General features: G+C 44.7%; 2 protein-coding genes across 5 annotated transcripts in view; both read left to right on the top strand.

Annotated features, from left to right (window-relative positions):
* The window catches only part of LOC144111304 (lysosomal protective protein-like), a 268,952-nt gene that overhangs the window by 112,602 nt on the left and 136,338 nt on the right, over positions 1 to 20,012 (top strand). The window lies entirely within an intron of this gene.
* On the top strand, positions 12 to 19,915 carry LOC144110767 (uncharacterized). Its single transcript, XM_077643842.1, has 4 exons — positions 12 to 17; positions 404 to 490; positions 2,196 to 2,246; positions 19,877 to 19,915. The coding sequence occupies exons 1-4, from the start codon at positions 12 to 14 to the stop codon at positions 19,913 to 19,915; spliced, it is 183 nt and encodes a 60-aa protein (XP_077499968.1).

Raw genomic sequence — 20,012 nt, 5'->3', positions numbered from 1 at the left:
CGGTGATCGTCATGGCTGTGCGAGACTGATCGCAAAGAGGGAGAGAGAGAACACAGCGAATAAAATATTAGCAGCTGGCGCGTATTGTCGCGCCAGCAAGTGTCAGGAAACTGACTGCAAGAACAGAGAGAGAGAAAGTTGAAGAGGGTGGGAGGAAGCATTTTTGAGTGAGCCTCGCTCTACCGTCTCCTCACTGTGCCGATCTCAGGATTAAGGTCCAGTGTTTTTGAGTAAAGTGTTCTCGTTCATTCACTCTATGAGCAGTTTCGTCCGAAAGTACCAGGATCTTACTCTAGGCTACGGGAGCGCGAAGTTGACCAGAATGTTGTGTATGAAGGGATAAATGGATGGCAAGCCAGCAAGCCAGTAATCAAGAAAGCAAGCAAACGAGCAAACGATCAAGCGGGCAAGTGAGCAAGCGAGCAATCGAACAAGCAAGCAAGCAAACGAGCAAATGGACAAGTGGGCAAGCGAGCGAGCGAGCAAGCTAGCAAGCTAGCAAGCTAGCAAGCTAGCAAGCAAGCAAGCAAGCAAGCAAGCAAGCAAGCAAGCAAGCAAGCAAGCAAACGAGTAGCGAGCAAGTGAGCAATCGAGCAAGTAAGCAAGCAAATGAGCAAGAGAGCCATCGAGCAAGCAAGCAAATGGAGCAAGAGAGCAAGCGAGCTTGAGCGGCCTGCGCGCGACGGCCAAGGAAGAGAGCGTGCGAGAGTCGATGCTTCCACACGCAGACAATGGTGGCGCACGACGTTCGGCCTGGTGCAGGGCAACCCATCTGTGCCGGCGTGGAAGACATCGCGTGGGCCGCGACCGGCCGTTCCACCCCACAAAGCATTTCCACGCCGCTGCACCGAGTACTCCTACAATGCGCGGCACAGCATCCCGCATTTATATATATAATATTTATTTGTACATAGTGCATATTAATGAGTGACAAAGTTGGGCAGGTTGGTACGTATTCATTATTCACAACAGCGCAGGAAACACGGACAAAATGAGAGTATAGACAACACAAGCGCTTGTGTTGTCTATTCTCTCATTTTGCCCATGTTTCCTGCCCTTTAGTGAATAACGAATACTGTATATTACCCTCTACCCCTATACTTTCTCACTATCACAACTCCTTTCTTTCCCTCTCCCTGTCCCTTTATTCCCGTTAGTCGCAGCTCAGGTGCTTCAAGTTTCGATGGCAGATGCCGCGGCTAGCAGCATCTTTTCCTTCCATTGTTATTTTAATAATAAATGGCCACTAACAACAACAAACGATCAAGCGAGCAAGCAAACAAGCAACCGAGGAAACAGCCGAGCAAGCAAGCGAGCAAAAATGCAATCGAGCAAGGAAGCAAGCAAGCAAACGAGCAAACCAGCAAGGGGGCAAGCGAGCAAGCGAGAGCAATCGAGCAAGCGAGCAATCGTGCAACGAAGCAAGCAAGCGAGCAAACGAGCAAGCATGCAAGCTGGCAAGCGAGCAAGCAGGCAAGCCAGCAAGCGGGCAAGTGAGCAAGCTAGTGAATAAGCGAGCAATCGAGCAAGCGATCAAGCAAGCAAGCAAGCAAGCAAGCAAGCAAGAAAACGAGCAAACGCGCAAGCGGGCAAACGAGCAAGCGTGAAAGCGAGCTAGAAAGTGAGCAAGCCGGCAAGCGAGCAATAAAGCAAAGAAGTGAGCAAGCGAGCAAACGAACAAGCGAGCAAGCAAGTGAGCAATCAAGCAGTCAAACAAGCTAGCGAGCAAGCGATCAATCGAGCAAGCCAGTAAGCAAGCTAGTGGACAAGTGAGCAACCAAACGAGTAAAGAAGTAAGGGGCAAGCGAGCAAGCAAGCTAGTGGGCAAGGGAGTAACCAAATGAGTATAGGAGCAAGGGGCAAGCGAGCAAAGCAGCAAGCCAGCAAGCCAGCAAGCTAGCAAGCGAACAAGCGAGCAAGCGAGCAAGCAAACGAGCAAGCGAGCAAGCAAACGAGCAAGCGAGCAAGGAAGCATGCAAAAGAGCAAACCAGCAAGCGAGCAATAAAGCAAGTGAGCATGCGAGCAAGTGGTCAAGCAAGCGGCCAAGCAAGCGAGCAATCGAGCAAGCGATCAAGCAAGCAAGCAACGGACATGCGGGCAAGCGGGCAAGCAAGCAATCGATCAAACAAGCCAGAAAGCGAGAAATCAAGCAATCAAGCAAAGAAGCGAGTAAAGGCGTAAGTGGGCAAGTGAGCAAGCAAGCCAGAAAGCGAGCAATAGAGCAATCAAGCAATCGAGCAAGCAAGCAAGCAAGCAAGCAAGCAAGCAAGCAAGCAAACGAGCAAGCAGGCAAGCGTTGAAGCCAGCAAGCGAGCAATCAAGCGAGCAATCGATCAAGCAAGCAATCAAGGAAACGAGCAAACGGGCAAGCGAGCAAGCAAGCAATCAAGGAAACGAGCAAGCGGGCAAGCGAGCAAGCAAGTAAGCGAGCAAGCAAGCAAGAAAGCAAGCAAACGAGCAAGCAGGCAAGCGGTGAAGCGAGCAAGCGAGCAATCAAGCGAGCAATCGATCAAGCAAGCATTCAAGGAAACGAGCAAGCGGGCAAGCGAGCAAGCAAGCAATCAAGGACACGAGCAAGCGGGCAAGCGAGCAAGCAAGTAAGCGAGCAAGCAAGCAAGAAAGCAAGCAAACGAGCAAGCAGGCAAGCGGTGAAGCCAGCAAGCGAGCAATCAAGCGAGCAGTCGAGCAAGCAAGCAGTCAAGGAAACGAGCAAGCGGGCAAGCGAGCAAGCAAGCAAGCAAGCGTGCAAACGAGCAAACGAGAAATCGAGCAAGCACAAGCAAGCAAACGAGCAAGCGGGCAAGCGGTCAAGTGAGCAATTGAGCACGCAAGGGCTCGAGTAATCAAACGAACAAGCGGACATGCGAGCAAGCAAGCGAGCAATCGAGCAATCGAGCAAGCAAGCAAGCACGCAAGTAAACGAGCAAGCAGTCGAGGAAGCAAGCAGGCAAGCAAGCAAGCAAATGAGCAAACGAACAAGCGGGCAAGTGAGCAAGCGATTGAGCAAGTTAGCAATCGAGCAAGCAAGCAACAGACTTGCTTGCTTGGCGACATGCCGGGAAATTTATTTCATCATCATCATCCTGAGCCTTACTGCACCCACTGTTTCTGGTGTTCCGAGCTTCGAATAGGCCATAGCGCATTCAGGAAGGCAACAGTGGGCACGTGTGCGCTCTTGAGTTTTGTACACAAAGCTGCAGGGAACGCAAGTGCGTAGGGCAGGCGCACACGTGGCCTCATAATGGGAATGTCACAAAAGACAGGGCGAGAGAAGCTGCTGAGAGAACTTTTGACTTGTGTCGCAATTACTTTTTTTACTTGCTTCAAATGTTTTCTTGTGTAATTTTGTCAGAACCAACCAGCCGGATATAACACCCTGCATACGCAGAGAAATACTTGACCAAATGGAAACAAAGCTGAACAAAGGGAGGGAGATGCTTGAGTCATCACTAATCCACATGTCAAGAACGACGCATGCGTCAGTGTTCCGTCGGTTGCTCTTCTTCGGACAGAACTTATACTACTTTATTTTTAGTCAATCTCAATTGATTTCTTAGATGTTTCAGAAGTCGTTTATCGAGTTTTTCGTGCTTCACAGCGGTTAAGGTTTGTCCACTGTTTTAATTTCCATGGTGCTTCTTTCTTTTGATATTCATGTGTATAGTAATCACTAGGGGGCACTTAAGGAACTTATGGACCGCCGATAATTTTTAAGGAACTTCTGAGGCAATTTTTAAGGAGCTTAAGTACGGGAAATTCGTAACCTTAGGAATTTTATTCCATTTTTATTTTATTCCTATCCTATTCCTTTGCAGTTGTGAGTACTAGTACTATTATGGTTAACATTTCGTTTTTTTTTTCTCCTTTGAACAAATCACACTGTTTGGGCCCATCACGACTTTCGTAACACCGCCACTGTTTTTGCGGCGCCGGCTGTTTGTATGAGCCATTTAATGCTTTCACATTGATGTTACTGAACAGTTTACTGATGTGGCTGTGTATGCAAGAGTGTTTCGTTCAGTTCGTTACCGGTATAAACCTTCAGTTGCGAGCTAGCACTCATATCTTTCATTCATCTCACCCTGCATTATTTTGCGATGCCTCTGTGTCTAAGATATCCTACTCGAACAAGAGTCCGTGGTAAAGAGGGGTTGGTCAGATGGTTCTTGATAATCACACAGTGAACAAAGGAGGAAAAAACATCAGGGTGTCATGCCAAAGTTTCGACAAGAGGACTCCCCTTCGTCTGGGTTGTTGAAACGTTGGCAAGCACCCTGAGGTTTTCCCCTCCCTTGTTCACTTTGTGATTACTCGAAGAAGATTTATTGTAACGAACTTTTCGAATTAATGAACTTTTGCAAAATGCCCCGCCGAAACGCCTATTGAGCAAATTTTAGTACAGTACAACTTTCAGGGTTTTGAATAATTATGAAAGCATTGAAGTAGTGCTTCCGGGTCAGAAAGCATAATTCCTCCACGTTTCTGCCCCGTAGGTGAGTACCGGCAAGATGCAGCTGTTGTACACTTTTCTTTGAGGGATATTGGTGAACTGCTATTCATGATCTGAGAGAACCTCTCATATGCGCTCCACCTCATTCTTATTCTTCTGGTTATTTCCCTGTCATGATCCGGATCAGCTGTCCCTACCTGCCCTAAGTAGACGTCTTCCAGTAGACGTCTTACTACTTCCAGCACCTCGCTTCCAATTGTGAACTTCTGTTCCTTTGCTAGGCTGTTGAACATTACTTTGGTTTTCCGCATGGTAATTTTTAAACCCACCTTTTTGCTCTGCCTGTCTAAATCATTGATCATGCTTTGCAGTTTATCTCGTGAGTGACTCAGCAAGGCAATGTAATCAGCGAATCGCAGATTATTTAGGTATTCTCCATTAACTCTTATCCCCAACTGTTCCCAAATCAGGCCCAGAATACCTCCTGTAGACAGGTAGTGAATAACATTGGCGAGATCGTATCTCCTTGCCTGAAGCCCTTCGTTATTGGAATTTTATTGCTGACTTTATGGAGGACTATAGTAGCTGTGCAGTTGCTATATATATCTTCCAGTATATTCACATAAGGCTCTTCTACACCCTGATTCCGCAATGCCTGTATGACAGCTGAGGCTTCCAATGAGTCGAATGCTTACCCGTAATCAGTGAAGGCTATATATAGGGGTTGGTTATATTCTGCGCATCATTCTATCACCTGATTGATAGTATGAATATGATATACTGTTGAATATCCTTTACGAAAGCCTGCCTGATCATTTGGTTGATTAAAGTCTAAGCATGCCCTGACTCTATTAGCGATTACCTTAGTAAATACATTGTAGGTAACAGACAATAAGCTGATCGGTCTGTGATTTCTCAAGTGCTTGGTGTCTCCTCTCTTATGAATTAAGATTATGTTTGCATTCTTCCCAGCTTCAGGTACGGCCGAGGTCATAAGGCATCCCTCTCCGAGGCCATAAGGCGATCTCCCCTCCATCCTTCAAGAGATCTGCTGTTACCGGATCTTCACCAGCTGCTTTTCCTCTTTGCATTGCTCGTAAGGCTTTCTTTACTTCCTCTTTACTTTCTGGCGGGACGACGCATTGCTGTGCGCTACTAGAGAGTTATAGCATATCGTTACCGCGTTTACGTTACCGTTTACCGGACCCGGCTAGCGACATCTGTGCATGCGCCGCCACTTACCGGTCCGCTAGCACTTTACGTAATCTTTTAGCGTTGCGGAGAGTTAGCGTTCGCTCGTAAACAAACATGGCGGCGCCCTGCACGGCCGCTTCGGACCAAATACAGCACCGCCGCCGCGTTCATTGGCGCCATTTCTCGCTATAAATGAAGGCATTTGCTTTTAATTTGCAGACTCTCACCCATACGTCGAGGCTTGAGTAACAACAAGGCCATACTTTTGATATAATTTGCCGATTTTTGAGCAGTTAAGCCTAGCTATATGTCGTGCACATAGTCAAATAGCAACGACTACACTGGAGCTCTTCAGTTTCGTGCCCGTTTTAACATTTTTCTTTATTTTCATGATTTTTTTCCTAGAAAAAAAAGACTGGTAATTCTATTGCTATATTCATCAGTAATCGCAGAAAATAAAAAGTTTCTCCAGCCCGGAGTTGGCGTGCTTTAACTCACTGTCACTAGATGGCGCTACAGTGTTCACATCATAACACACAAAGAAGCGACGATGCGGCACGGCAAACATGTGTTGAGTTGCGCTTTTTTACAGCACTCGCAACGCAACGTGCGCTGCGTGTGCAAGCTTACTGAGGTCTACGTAGAGAAATTGTCTACCGGCTAGGGCAGATAAAGGTGCCTAGCTTCACGGACACATTTGAAAAGACGCTGAGTCGGCTGTTAGCTGAAGTGCAGTCAGTATGTCTTTATATGCAGAAATAAACATTATTAACGTGCATGTACCGTCTCACTTCATAGAAATGATTGCAATGCATCCGTATTTTTATTTGCAATAAAAGCTGGGAATTGGCCATCATCATCAGTCGTTTTAGCCTTACGGTAACTCGTTACGGGAGAGACGGTACGCTAAAACGTCTTCTGGCGTGCGCAGCGCTAACCGTTAAGTCCGGCGTCCGGTAACACGGTAAACGGTAACGTAAACACGGTAACGATATGCTACAACTCTCTACTGTCTCTCTCGTTAATGCTCTGATTACATTCACTACTTTATAGATCTGTGCAGAACTCTTTGGCTACTTTAACTATCATATCCATATTGCTAATGACATTGCCCTCCTTGTCCGTTCACGCATACATCTGATGTTTACCAATGCCTAGTTTCCTCTTCATCGTTTTCAGGCAACCTCCGTTCTTTAGAGCATGCTCAATCTTCTCCATATTGAACTTCCTTATGTCGGCTACCTTGCGCTTATTTATTAACTTCGATAGCTCTGCTAGTTTATCCTGTCTGTAGGGTTAGACGCCCGCATGCTTTGGCGTTTTTTGATGAGATCTTTCGTCTCCTGGGATAGCTTGCTGGTATCCTGCTTAACCGTCCTACCGCCTACTTCTACTGCGCTCTCCGCAACGATAGCTGTCAGATTATCGTTCATTGTATGAACATTAAGATCGTCTTCATCAGTTAAGGCTGAATATCTGTTCTGCAGCGATATCCGGAATTCCTCTATTTCTCCTTTTATCGCTAACTCGTTAATGGACTTCTTCAGGAGCTTATTTCGTTCCCTCCTCAAGTGTAAGCTAATTCGAGACCTTACCATTCTGTGGTCGTTACAACGTACCTTTCCGAGGACGTCCACATCCTGAACGATGCCAGGTTGTGCGTATAATACGAAGTCGATTTCATTTTCATTCTCACCATTGGTGCTCTTCCAGGTCCACTTCCTGTTCTCTCGTTTGCAGAAGAAGGTATTCATGATCCTTAAATTATTTCAATCCGAGAATTCTGCTAATAACTCTCCCCTGATATTCCTAGGACATATCCCATAGTCGCCTACCACATGGTTGCCAGCCTGCTTCTTGCCAACCTTCGCATTGAATTCGCCCATCAATACAGTGTACTGTTTGCCTGAAGTTTCATGGAACCAGATCATGGACCAGATATGCCTGCACATCTGGTCGGCACTTTGGAGTCAGCCAAAGTGGCTGTCGATTTTTGTACAAGTGTGACAGTTCATAATGAATGGCTGAGTTGATGTATAGGTAGTTCATATACTTTTAAGTACCATTAACAGTGCTAGTGTCATGGTGTTAACTTAAAACAGGTTGTGGGGCTATTTGGTGATTCATTTTTTTCTAGAAAAGTCATTCAGCGCTGTTTATTTCGGGCGAGCACACAGACACGATAGGACGGGCACTGTATGTTTCTCTTACTTGTCTCTAGACAATGGTGTAAGAAGCGATGGCGTAGAGGTACAGCATCCGCCTCGCGTGCAAGAGGACCGGAGTTTGAATCCCGGTGCCGCGCAATTAATGAAATATAAAACCTGTTGTTGGAGACGGAGGGGTCGTTGAGCTAACTAACTCGTTCTGCACCGCAGGTCCCGGCCTCGAAGGACGGTGTCGGACTCCGATAAGAAGAAAACGGTACAGTAGGTTTATTTTACATATTTACAGTCGTGATAGGAATGTGTGGGTAACAAACCGACACCTCGTTAAATACACTTCGCATTACTGGGGAATACGAAGTGTATTTTCCCCAGATCCCTGACTGGAGAATAAGGTTCGGAGAATTATGTCCAAAGAAGTGAACAGATGAAGACACTGGTGGTACCACCTCCTGCAAGTGGCGGTGCTGATGCTCTCTCGCAGCTCGGTCGATGGAGTGGCAAAACAGTGCGTCAGCACTGTTGCGTCGATGACGCCACGGCGACCGAGTCGATGCCTTCGGGACGCACGCCGCTTCACAGCAGGTGGATTAGGGACAAAGACGCATCGAACACTGGCGCGACGATTTTACCACAGCTGACAGGTGGGTGACCCCTTGGGAATCGAATGTCCAGGCGACTCCCAGCCGGTAGATGTACAACATGGCACTTCCCCGCCTGTTGTCCGAAATTCTGGAGCACCTTCGATGTCGCAGCCGTCTTTCAAGTATCCCCGGCGTGACCGATGAATAGCATCACTCCGTCCAGCGAGCCGAGGCAGAAAGTGCGAAGCGCGCAATACATACGTGGAAATTTTCGGTCTTGGGAAATGAACGCTTTTCGGAAACATTTTAACGCTTGACATATACTGCGTCTCAAGATAAACCACTGGATGATTATTTCAGCTAACGACGCGCTAACTTAAGCGACCATTTCCTCGTTTCCTTAATGTGCTCCAAAATTTTCCAAGTGACAGTTCATTCAAAACGGCAGTCTTTTTTCTGATTACGAGGCTAGAACTGGAGTCAGGCCGTAGACGTACAGAACTGTACTTGTAATCACCGGAGTGCATTACTACCTCTTGGAACCGCTAATTCAAATGAATGTCAAGGAAGTTTGCTGCTCCTTCTTAAGAATGGGACATAGACAAATGCCACAGAGCTAATATGCTTAACTGTCGACGTTTCTTTTTCTCGGATGACTATAGTAGCTATATTCTCTCACTGGTGAAGCGTCTCACGTGATCGTTCATCAATCTCCTTTTACTTTTACGTTTTTAAATTGATTTGATATTGGCTACTTTTAAGCGAGAATGCATGCAAGGTTCCGGCGATGTCTTCCATACTCCTCCGACAGGAGGACCGTAGAATGTATAACTTCTGTAGTTTTGCGGTACTGTTTACAGAAACAGCATCTAACGCCTGCGGTGCGAAATTATTGCAGGCAGCATATCATCTTCAAGCACCCAATCCTAGCTTTACAGCTGTCCTTTCATCTGCTGAGGATTTCCTTCTCAATATTCATCCATACCAACAGGTGATAAACTTGGTTTTTGACTCCCTTTTTAAATATTATTTTGTTGTCTTGGAGAGCTGTCCAACATGTAGTAGTCACATCACATGTGTATAGAGGGGCGAAATACTAAGAAACTTTTATCTACTCCCGGACGTTGGCCTACGGGGTGCATATTAATGGTGTTGGTTGCTAATAGGGGTCGCATACATGTTCAAACTGAGTAGAAAAACAGGTTCCGCGTCTCTTTTTGTAGCTGATACCTTAAACAGAAGCTATTTAGTAAGCCTCCGTCGTGCATATTTTGTTTTTGAAATTCATCAGAACCTCATCACAGAGTGGCTATGTGCTTTAACAAGGCGCTGGCAGTTTCCGCTAAAAGTAACAGGAAGCCACGTCAATATCAAGATATGCAGAAATTCATCGAATGCGTTTAGGAAGACCTCCCAAGTAATGCTTCCTACGAATATGTTACCCCTGACAGCAGGGTGAAATTTAACCATTTTGATTGGAATTATTTTGCTTTTAAAGGATGTGATTCATTCTGAATGCATCGCCGTCCTTGCACTGTAGCTGACTACTACGCAGAAATATCAGTAACTCGTTTCGGCGCTTCTTTGCAATAGAATTCAAAACCATCGGTGGTTTAATGCTAAGTAGCAGCTTTAAATGTTGAAATAATACTACTTCATAAATGTGAGCCTGGAATAAAAATTTTGTCATAAATTTGCATCGACATTTGCTTCGAACCACCGGGTCCGTACAGCAGCCTTAAGCCTTGTATTTGGCTTAAAGATGTGGTCGGCACTGTTCATTGACACACGGAATATTGAAAAAAAAAATCACAAGCGTTCATTCAAAGCTTGCCGAGTGACTATGGTGGCAGTTAGGGCCATTTGGCGGCGCACGTTTTGTGATCACCGTGACATGGACAACGTGCTGTATCTTGTGTCTAATGCTTCTCGTTCGCTTCCATTGTTTCCCTCGAACTTCTCACAATGAAGTTTATTAAGCTGTTATCTCCGAAGTTTCTCAAGCACTTGTAGGCAGGATTGCATGTCAGGCAGAAAAGCACACAACCTCAAGAGAGAAGACAAACCTTCTTCGAGAGTCCAATGTGTACCTTTATTTGTAACTACCTTATGCCAGGAGGCACACTGTCGCAATAAAAAAAGTGCCAAAAATTCTGCATTGCGGAACTGGGTAGAGTATTAGAATTTTTTCCCCATTGTTTTTCATATCGAGAAGTTGACCTTGGCCATACTAAAATAATCACTTTTTTGTTAATTTGCTCCTTCGGAAACATGCAGGTATTGACCAAGAGGCAAGACAAAAGAGGTGCTGAACCTCCTGACTGAATCTTTAACTTGCGTGGGTACAAAAGCAGGAGTGGTATTGCAGTCTGCAAAGTTGAAAACGCTAACTTCAACATAATTTTACACAACAGCCACAACATAAATAATCAGCTCTACCAAATAAATACAAATAAGAGCAGTAATTTACACTAAATCATAAAGAAAAGTATGTACAATATGGGTAATGTACTTAGGCTAGCTCCTCTGCATCCACTGGTAATAAAACTTCGCCACCACCGCCACCACAGAATGAAATACAAGAACAATTTTTTTCTGGTAATCGCATAACATAACAGCACATGAGACGGAACAAGAAATACGCATTTTGCCATATGGGATACAAAGTTGGACACAGAGAAAATACGAACAGATGTATTTAAAACCAAAAGGGGTAAAGCTATCTTTAGCAGACGAGGAAAAATCTGCTGGGTTAGAAGTGCAGACAATTCCACTTTTTTTTTTCATGTTTCAAAGCATGGCGCTTGTTCCTTTAGAGATGAACAGCCCTGCTGTGACTTTCTGAAGTTCAGATTATTTGGTACTGATCCAGAGCCCGAAGCCAATTCGTCCACTTTCGGGATATTCGTGCTCTGTTCGAGTTGTCATTGCTGCACGCATCTTGCATATGAAACCCCCTAGAGGGATCGTAGGCGCAGTGTAACGATTCCACCCTGGAGCATTGAGGACTGCAGCGGCCTCATGTAACGCCATTCGTTGTCACGCCAACTGCCACCGCTAATCCCGTGGGTACACGCGAGAAAAACATCTGAAGATGACATAGAAAACATGTATGACATAGAAAACATGCGCCTAGTCAGATAAACATGCGTCCGTATGACATAGAAAATATGCGCAAAGTAAACAGAACAGTGACGCTCCACTCGATGAATTTCTCCTTTTTGAGGGAATCTGAGGAGCAGAGCGTGACGAAAAGGAAATTTTTACGCCGTGTGAGGGAATGTTGAGAACCACTATTGGCGTACCTATCCCAAATTGCGAATTTTTCAGGCTGTTACTGAAAAAAAAGGGCCTGGAATAGTGTTCTTTTGGAGGACAGAAAGTTGGGGGAGTTGGTTCAATTGCATAATTCTAAAGACGTCTTCGTATTTCGTGCTGCAGAATTAGAGTTCTTGAGTACAACTTAGCTGATATTCCGTTACGCCCAGGAACATCACTGCAACGGTATCGGCAAATGAACAGGGCGCTGAAAACGCTGAAGTGACGCAGAGCAGGAAATTAAGAAGACTTGGTACCCTAAAGAAGAAAATGTGATATTGTTTGGAAGTTAATCAACCCCCGAATATTCCAAAGGACTCCAAAAATTTCAATTCCGCCCACCTCATAAAATGGATGAAGGTGCATTAGGGGGGGTCAGTGGGTGAATTAAGATTAAAGAGTGGATCCGGTTAGAATAATTCTAATGATAATTCAGAGGAAGGTACTGGAACATTCTAGTTCTCAGATTTTCAAATTTGCCGGTGCTGATGACGTCACAACCCCCTGAACCAATCAGGGAGTTTTATTATGAAGAAATTCAGTGGTTTTTGCAGTGCGAGAACTTAATGCTATTGTGTAAAAACCATCACGTCTACATATGAGCACTTCCGAAAAAAATCGTCTGTTGAAGACCATCGTGATAAGCATAAAGAGCGCTAAATATAAGCGGTCAGAATTCTTCACCAAGTTATCAATCACCTCCAACTTAATTCAATTACGTTAGCTGAACATAGGATAAATGTTATCGCTTGAGGTCGAGGTCAGATCAGGCGACCTCACTGGCACCTCGAATTTCAATGTTGAGATTGAACTACTCGGCGTTACAGTATTCACTGAACAGCGCCGCTGGCTTGCGCTGCAGTAATCAGTTGCCGTTTATCTTATGTTTAACGGAGGAGGTCTCATCAAGCAATGCAACAAACCGTGCCATTAACACACATACGTAGCGTACTACCTGTGATACTTTAATGGGCTTTTAAAATGGACATTTTCCTAGCCGCTACGCGAATTAAGCCTGTCTGGCCAGGCCAGTAACGTTTCCTCATCTTTTCTGCGAAAATTCCTTTACTATGGCGGGGAGCTCTTACATTCAGGCAATAGTTAAAATCAGTACTGGCTTCGTCTGGACAGAGGAGTGAAACGTTAGTCATCTGTGGACAAACCTGTGGAGCTCTACGTTGCGAATGCTACACTCAAAACACGAATTACCCTTAAATAGAGTAACAATCGAGGAAGCCGCTCCCTAGCATCCTCCATAATAATGGCGGGATTTGCTGCCTATGCCCTGTGGTAGATTTCCATCACTAAAAATAGGGAATACTTACGGTTGGTAACGAAAACAGATCTCTTCAAAACGGGCGAAGTTCTTGCAGTTACGAAGATTTTAACCGAGGTTCTAGTGCCCTCTATTTGCTAACCTGAAGATTTCTTGTGCCGCGTCTAAGCGTCTCCTTCCACTGCGAACTACTTCCAGCTACTATGCATTGAGGTGCGAATATACATTCGTTTCGAACAGCAAACATTTCCTATATTTAGTTATTGAAATCTACCCCGGAACTTGGCTAGCATACCCTGCCACTTCATGGCGGCCGCTAGAAGACTGCTTAATCTCTTTTTGCTTCCTTGAAAGGTAGTTCATGTTTACAGCATACAGTTTCTTCGTTAAATCTCAGGTTCAAATATACAGGCACATCTACCGTCGCGCGCTGTACCTTGATAAACACATTCAGTGAATACGTCCACCTTTTTTTACCGGGCATTCCAGGCAGAACAACTGAATCAATTCTAGTAATTTATTGAAAGCAGGATATGTTCATTAACTTCTGTTGCCGTTTCCTGATGTGGAAACAAGCTAGAAGTAGTTTAATTGCGAACCTAAATTCGACATTGCGTTTATCCCTATGGTGCACAGCTGACATAAAAAGGCCCAGCATAATGCGTTAAGAATTATGCATTTCAACGTGCACCACATTACAGAGATATCGAGATGTTGCCCTGTATTACGTATGCGGTCCTTGGATTTGTTTTGCTCTACTTTTTTAAGCTGCATTATAAAGAAAGATGCATGCATGTACATTTTGTATCTGTGCCACAAAATACGTCACCTGTCTGTATTTTTTGCATATTGTTTTTCATTCTTCAAAATGTACAGAAATTGCGATGCACACGAATTACAACCCATATCTTGTTGATGAAGTTAATAGAACACTGGCCATAATAAAACGAAACACTGGCGCAAAATGATGACAAGTAGAGCTTGTTTGTAAGCGGTTGGCAATCTTGAGTCCCGAACAGCGCGAATACGACAACGACAACTAAACTAACGCACACACAAGGCGCTGACTCACAGCTTACGTTTATTGAAAAGGACACGTAAAATAAGAAAGCTTATGCAGACATGCACGGCATGGGGAACAAGTACATGTTTTCATTTGGTCATCTATCACACACCATAAGAAAAGAGTATAACACAATGAAAACTGGCGGGAACTCGTTCTCAAAAACGTGTTTACTCTAGTATGTCAAAAAACGTTTGTCGATGGCTTGAAATTATTTTTGCGCAATTTCACAGAAGCCTGGCTGACGCAATCTTTGTCACACTTCGCAATAAATTACGCCTATGACAGTTCCATTCGTCCACCAGACAGTTCCAGTTGACAGTTGCACTGAAACTGAAAAAAAAAAAACGAAACAAGAATTATATCCCGAGATCATGTGCCGTTAACAAGGGGATACAGTCAGAGGCATACTTCATTTCGAAGAATCGTCAAAAATGCATCAGCCGTGCTTCCGTTTATTTGCTCAATTAGGAATTTGAACTTACCGACAGAAATTTTGTCATACGAGAACGCATGTTTTTTAGAGCGCTTTCCTACCTGTTTTTAAGGTTTCTTTTTGCTTTATTCTTTGGTTGTGTGTAGATGTTGGAATGATAACGCCCATTTGTTCTTCGAGCTGCGCATGGCTGAATATGTGAAATTTTTCTTATTTTAAGTGCTCTTTTTCCCGCCGCGATTGCTGTGCACGTCAGGCGTGTTACACTTGCGGTGCACTGGTCTGGCAGAGGTGCACTAAATCCGGTTATCACGAAACACGGCAGGATCTTGCTAGCAGGAAAGGCACAGGAAATTCCTCTCACCCAAAAATTTCTGTTCCCGAAACAGTTTGGGCCGTCATGATGTAGGAGTTGTCACTTCGCTCGGTAGCTCTCTTCACAATTTCTGCAACCGGTCCATACTCAGGTGCGTTTAACGTGGTCGGCGTGATGTTCCAATAATTCTCGTGGAGTACAAACATAGACAGGCCGGTCTTGCTAGTAACCGCAAGTGCTTTGCAGGTAAGGAAAAAGTACCCGACAAATTATTTATAATAGTTTAGAAGTAAGCAGCCAAACTTCAACGCTTGGAGCATGGGACTCACCGCCCCGCACTTTAAACACATATATGCCTATCTTTCGTATTTAGAGTGCAGCGCTCTTGGTGTTTGCTTCTTTCTGTCCCGTCGTTTGCTCTATTTTAAGCATGGACGTTGAATAACAAGCCAAATTCTCTACACTTGAGAAAAAAATATCTGATTCGGTAAACAGCCTCTTGGTGCAATCTGCCCCTTTTGAGATGCATTATGAAACAGTGAGCAAAAATGAGCAGACGAGGGTGGGAAATTTAAAAGCTTGTTATGACATACGTCTTAAAGCCAACCGTAATAGAAACCAAGGAAAGCATAGGCGAATGTGTTTTCTTACTTGTGTTGTTAATTGAGCAGACGAGGGTAGGAAATTTAAAGGCTTGTTATTATATATACATCTTAAAGCCAACTGTCATCGAAACCAAGGAAAGCAGAGGAGAATATGTATTTATTACTTGTGGCGTTAATTAACGGGGAAGTTAGTATGGAATCACTTTACGGCTGAAAATTAATTGATAAGACCATGGAAGAAAAAAACCACATGCCGCTGGTGGTATACAAACCCACGACCTCCGAATTTCGCGCACGGTGCTCTACCAACTGAGCGACGGTCACGGCTGCCCAATCCTGTACTTTCGGGGGTATTTATGACGGGTGTATTCGAACATTGACAGTTCACCAGAGCCCACCTCATCCATAGCGGCGGACGTAGTACGTCCTGCATTACCGTGAGTGTCCCGTGGAACGTGATGGAACGGTGAGGGCAAAAGCTGTGCGAAAACCCTCTTATGCTACCTGCGGCAGCAAGGCTTTCAGCTTTCGCTCAAATATTGAGAAGTCAAAAGTATAGAAATGAGTAGCTCACAAAAAAAGGATACTGTTCAAAAGACATAATTAACATACATTGAGAAGTTGAGAAAGGTCATTAAATAATAAAGATACGCTCAGTTAAATATGACAAGTACGATGGCACAAAAAACTAGCGATAAAATCGGAATTTCAGTACCGAGGTGCAGGTGGCGTAAGCTCTCACGTTTTGTACGCAAGATTTCAGGAGAATGCCAATATTGGAAACCATTTGAAAAATGGCAGGGAGGTCTTGTAGTATAATTATTCATGTTTTTGTTTTACTATGCGAAAAAGACAAAGAATATCTGACAATGAGCAAAGCAGTCCTCTGTATTCTCAAGTAATTCTCATAAAGCATTTTATTCCTCACTTTACCAGGCAGTGCCTTAGCATATTTTCTCTAGTGTTACAACTTCTTGCTGACACATTCGAATTTTCAACTATCACACTCCCTCTCTCTCTGGCAGAAATTGAGATCGGCGTGAAGGCCATATTCTGGATGTAGCCGATCAGTTTTGTCGAATTTTTTTTGTGCAGAAAAGAGGAAATTGATTTCATTTCCTAATCCGTAGCTACTCAGGTGTCACGAGAAAATACCGAAGAAAGAAAAGGCAAGTCTTGTTTGGAAGCTTAAGCCGTAAGTTTGGACTGTCATTGGACCCTGTCAAGCCCTGCTTGAGGCCTTTTTTTCGCCGTCCCGAACATCCCTTTCTGTTGATGTTGATGTCGAAATAAATTGGATCGATTGAAAATATAGCTGCGGAATTCCATTGCATTTCATTTCCGTTTTCTTTTGGCAGGAGAAATAGCAAACGCATATGCAAAAAAGCTTGTTATTTTTATCTTGTTTTGCTGCAGCGGATGCTCCACGAGGCCCAGAGCGAAACCTGCATAAGCCAGGGCAGATTCTGAAACCAAATATTTTTCGCATGTTGCCCTCACTCCCACAACTAATTCGAATTCGCATCTGTTAACGGCTTGATTATTCCCACTCGGGCGTAGATTAAAGGGGGTCAGGCGTGTTGAACACGCCGATAACGCCTGGAATTAAAACATGCGCGTGATCAACACATGCGAATGTGTACTCTTATATTTAAAAATCTTGTGACAAAAAAAGATGATAGTATACCCTGTTCGAAAACATTAGGATCTGCTCTGAAAAAAAAAATTTCTTGATAACTATTTTGCGTGACTTGATGCGATAGCATTAGAAGCCAAAAGGAACCAAACTGGGTCGTCGGTCATAAAATTTGCCTATTGGCTGGTTCAAATTGACATCATCAACGGAAGGAATCCGATTTTCTGGAGAGAAGTGACGCCACCAGATCGATGTATTCTCATTGGCTGGAGGGAACTGACGTTACCAGACCGGAAGTAACCTCCTTTCCAGTAAAGACATCAACAGCTACTAATGCTATTACGATGCTAGCACGTAACAGTCTTAGGTGTCCGCGTGAATTTTTTTAGGTTGACCTAATCGTGGCTGCTTCGTACAGACACTCGAGCCTGTAAAGTTCGTCGTCTTCCATTGAAGGATGTTCACAGCATATTTTTACCACTTATTAGTTTTATTTATTTCTATGTTGCAACAGAGTCTACGAGAACTTAAGCGAATGCCCTCAGGCACAGCAACGCCAGCGCTGCACTATGCTGAGCCGTCAGCGTTCGTCAAGAGATGTTGCAGAGCGCACGCGTTTTTTAATCCCCTTCCACGGGCTCCGGTTCGTCTTCGTCGTCGCTACAATGTTAAATTAAGCAACTTTTTAACAGCATGAACCTTTCATCCTAATATTTTAACGTTAATTTTGCAATGTTTGAGTTTGTACAGTTACACACTTACAGTTCACTGCCAAAAAGGTAAGTGAATTCGATGCTTACGGAATTTTTATTTTCTGACAGTCCTAATATCGAACGCTTCGTTAAGTTCCCTTTCAGTTAATGCCTTTTCATCAGCTGGGATGCTTCTGGCTTCATTCCTGATGATGCAAAGACGAAAACTGGAATGATTGTATTTGTATTGGTTTCAGTAGAATAAGAGGCAAGAACATTTCATGCCTGCGCAAATCTTAGGTGGAAAAGGAGGGTAGCTATTAAAAAGAGGTTGAGCTTATCTCGATTTGAACACAGTCCCGAGTCCTCAGAATGAAAAGAAAGAGAAAAGATAAAAAAAACTGACGAGTTCGAGTCTGCGTTTTTCCGTTCCTTACAGGCGAGGAACTTCGTCGTAGCACACGAAACAACGATTACGCTTTCAAGATCGGCTTCACCGAAGCAATTCCAAAACGTTTTTTTGTTGTTGGTTTTAAAGCCGGCTTCGTCGTATTGTTATATTGCTGGTAGAAGTAGCTTGCCTAACAAAAGCGCTCCTGGACGCCGCTAGCTGGCTAGAGCAGAACAAGTATAGCATGTCAGAACATGACGGGTAAAAATGCAACTACCATATACGAGCACCAGCTTACCAGACGAGCACCAGACGAGCAGACGAGCGCCGTAACCACTGAGTATTCGCGGGGCGCTGCATTTGAAAAATAGTAAATAGTGTATCAAAACTGCATTCCCTCTTCGCGGACTGTGCAAGCATGCTCCTATTACGGCCGCATTCCACGACGCTAGCGCAGCGTATCTGTTCTTAAGAGGACGCAGTGGCGATAAACCGGCACGTGCCAACTTGGCATTGTCCCCCTTTATGGGGAAAGAGTGAAGGAAGAATTGTCGTTGCTGTCATGTCGGGAGACGTTAGATGGCCGCGCTTTCTCATTACTTGACTATACTTTTTTCCATTATCTCCCCCGAAGGCCCGTCGCGCAAGGCTTAAAGCAGGGCTCGTTCGACACGTGTACCGGCGCTTAGGGCCGTTGTACGATCGTTTTGGAGCGCCTTCCGCCTCGTCCGTTTCGGGAGCGGTCCGCCAGTTTTCGGCCGCCAGGCGGACGTGAGGCGGAAAGGTGTTGTACGATCACTTTGGCGCTTGCGAGCCAGGCGGATGGTCCCAGCATGCCGATTGGCGCGCCGGGCATATCCGTCTGTCCAATAGCCTTCTCCGGCTGGTGGCAACCTAGCCGGCGCGAGCGCACCGCCAGCATCGCTCCACGCGCCGAAACGGGCTCCCGTATCCCAAGGGGGAGGCCACACCGACATTTTTCTAGAGGGGGCAGCGCCCCCCACCCAGTCTCCAGTTGCTTGCACTTGGATCAGATTGCTGAGAATTGAAACACTTCAGTTCTAGGACTATTTTAATGCAAAGCACAGTGGGGCTGAGCTGCCAGTTGTAAAGCATTTCGTACACAAGTAACCTAAACCAGTCATGCTCCATTAGAAGTCCACTGTCTGACCCGTGTACATGATCATGGTGACCAGAATTTAAGCAAACTATGTACAAACTGTTTTTCATCAATTGAACACTCCTCACGCGCACATCTATAAAGATGCGCATTTCAGTTCGTTTTAGATTGCCACGAATCTTTGCACCATTTAATCGGTCGCATTCAAAACCGCCGGCACACTAATTTCCATTGATCGTGGCCACGTGCAAATGCTTCCACATTTTTCCAGGTTGTTGTAGTTGCTGTTGGTTCTTTGTCTCGAAGGTTCCTCGCCAGCTTTGAATTAAGCGCGGCCAAGAACTGCAGGCAATCAGTTCGATGACCGCCCAGAGACATTCAGAACAGTTCCTTTTGGAATCCTTTTCGTGGCTTTCGTTACTGCTGGAGTGGCGTCACCCCAACGTGACAGTTTTCATCAACCTTTCAACATTGGAAAATAATAAAAATAAAAAATATAAAACTCATGTAAATTAGCATTAAATAAATAACAAAATAAGCTCGAAGTCTCCCCCCTCCCCCCATACCAAAGAAAAGTTCCGGAGTCCCTGCACTCTCTCTTTCATTGTGTGCATGTTGTCATGGTGCAGAGGCCCTCTCGAAACCGGGTCGGGCTGAGGAAAGATTGAGCTTGAAGGTTTGGGAAAACGCAAAACACGTGGGTTTACTGGCAGTTTGAAGAAACTTATTTACATAACTTAGAAAAGAGCAAACAGTCAGAAATTA

This window comes from Amblyomma americanum, chromosome 11, assembly GCF_052857255.1.
Source record: "Amblyomma americanum isolate KBUSLIRL-KWMA chromosome 11, ASM5285725v1, whole genome shotgun sequence".
Lineage (NCBI taxonomy): Eukaryota > Metazoa > Arthropoda > Arachnida > Ixodida > Ixodidae > Amblyomma > Amblyomma americanum.
The sequence above is the reverse complement of the archived record's forward strand: the minus strand, read 5'-3'. Positions and strand labels throughout refer to the sequence as shown.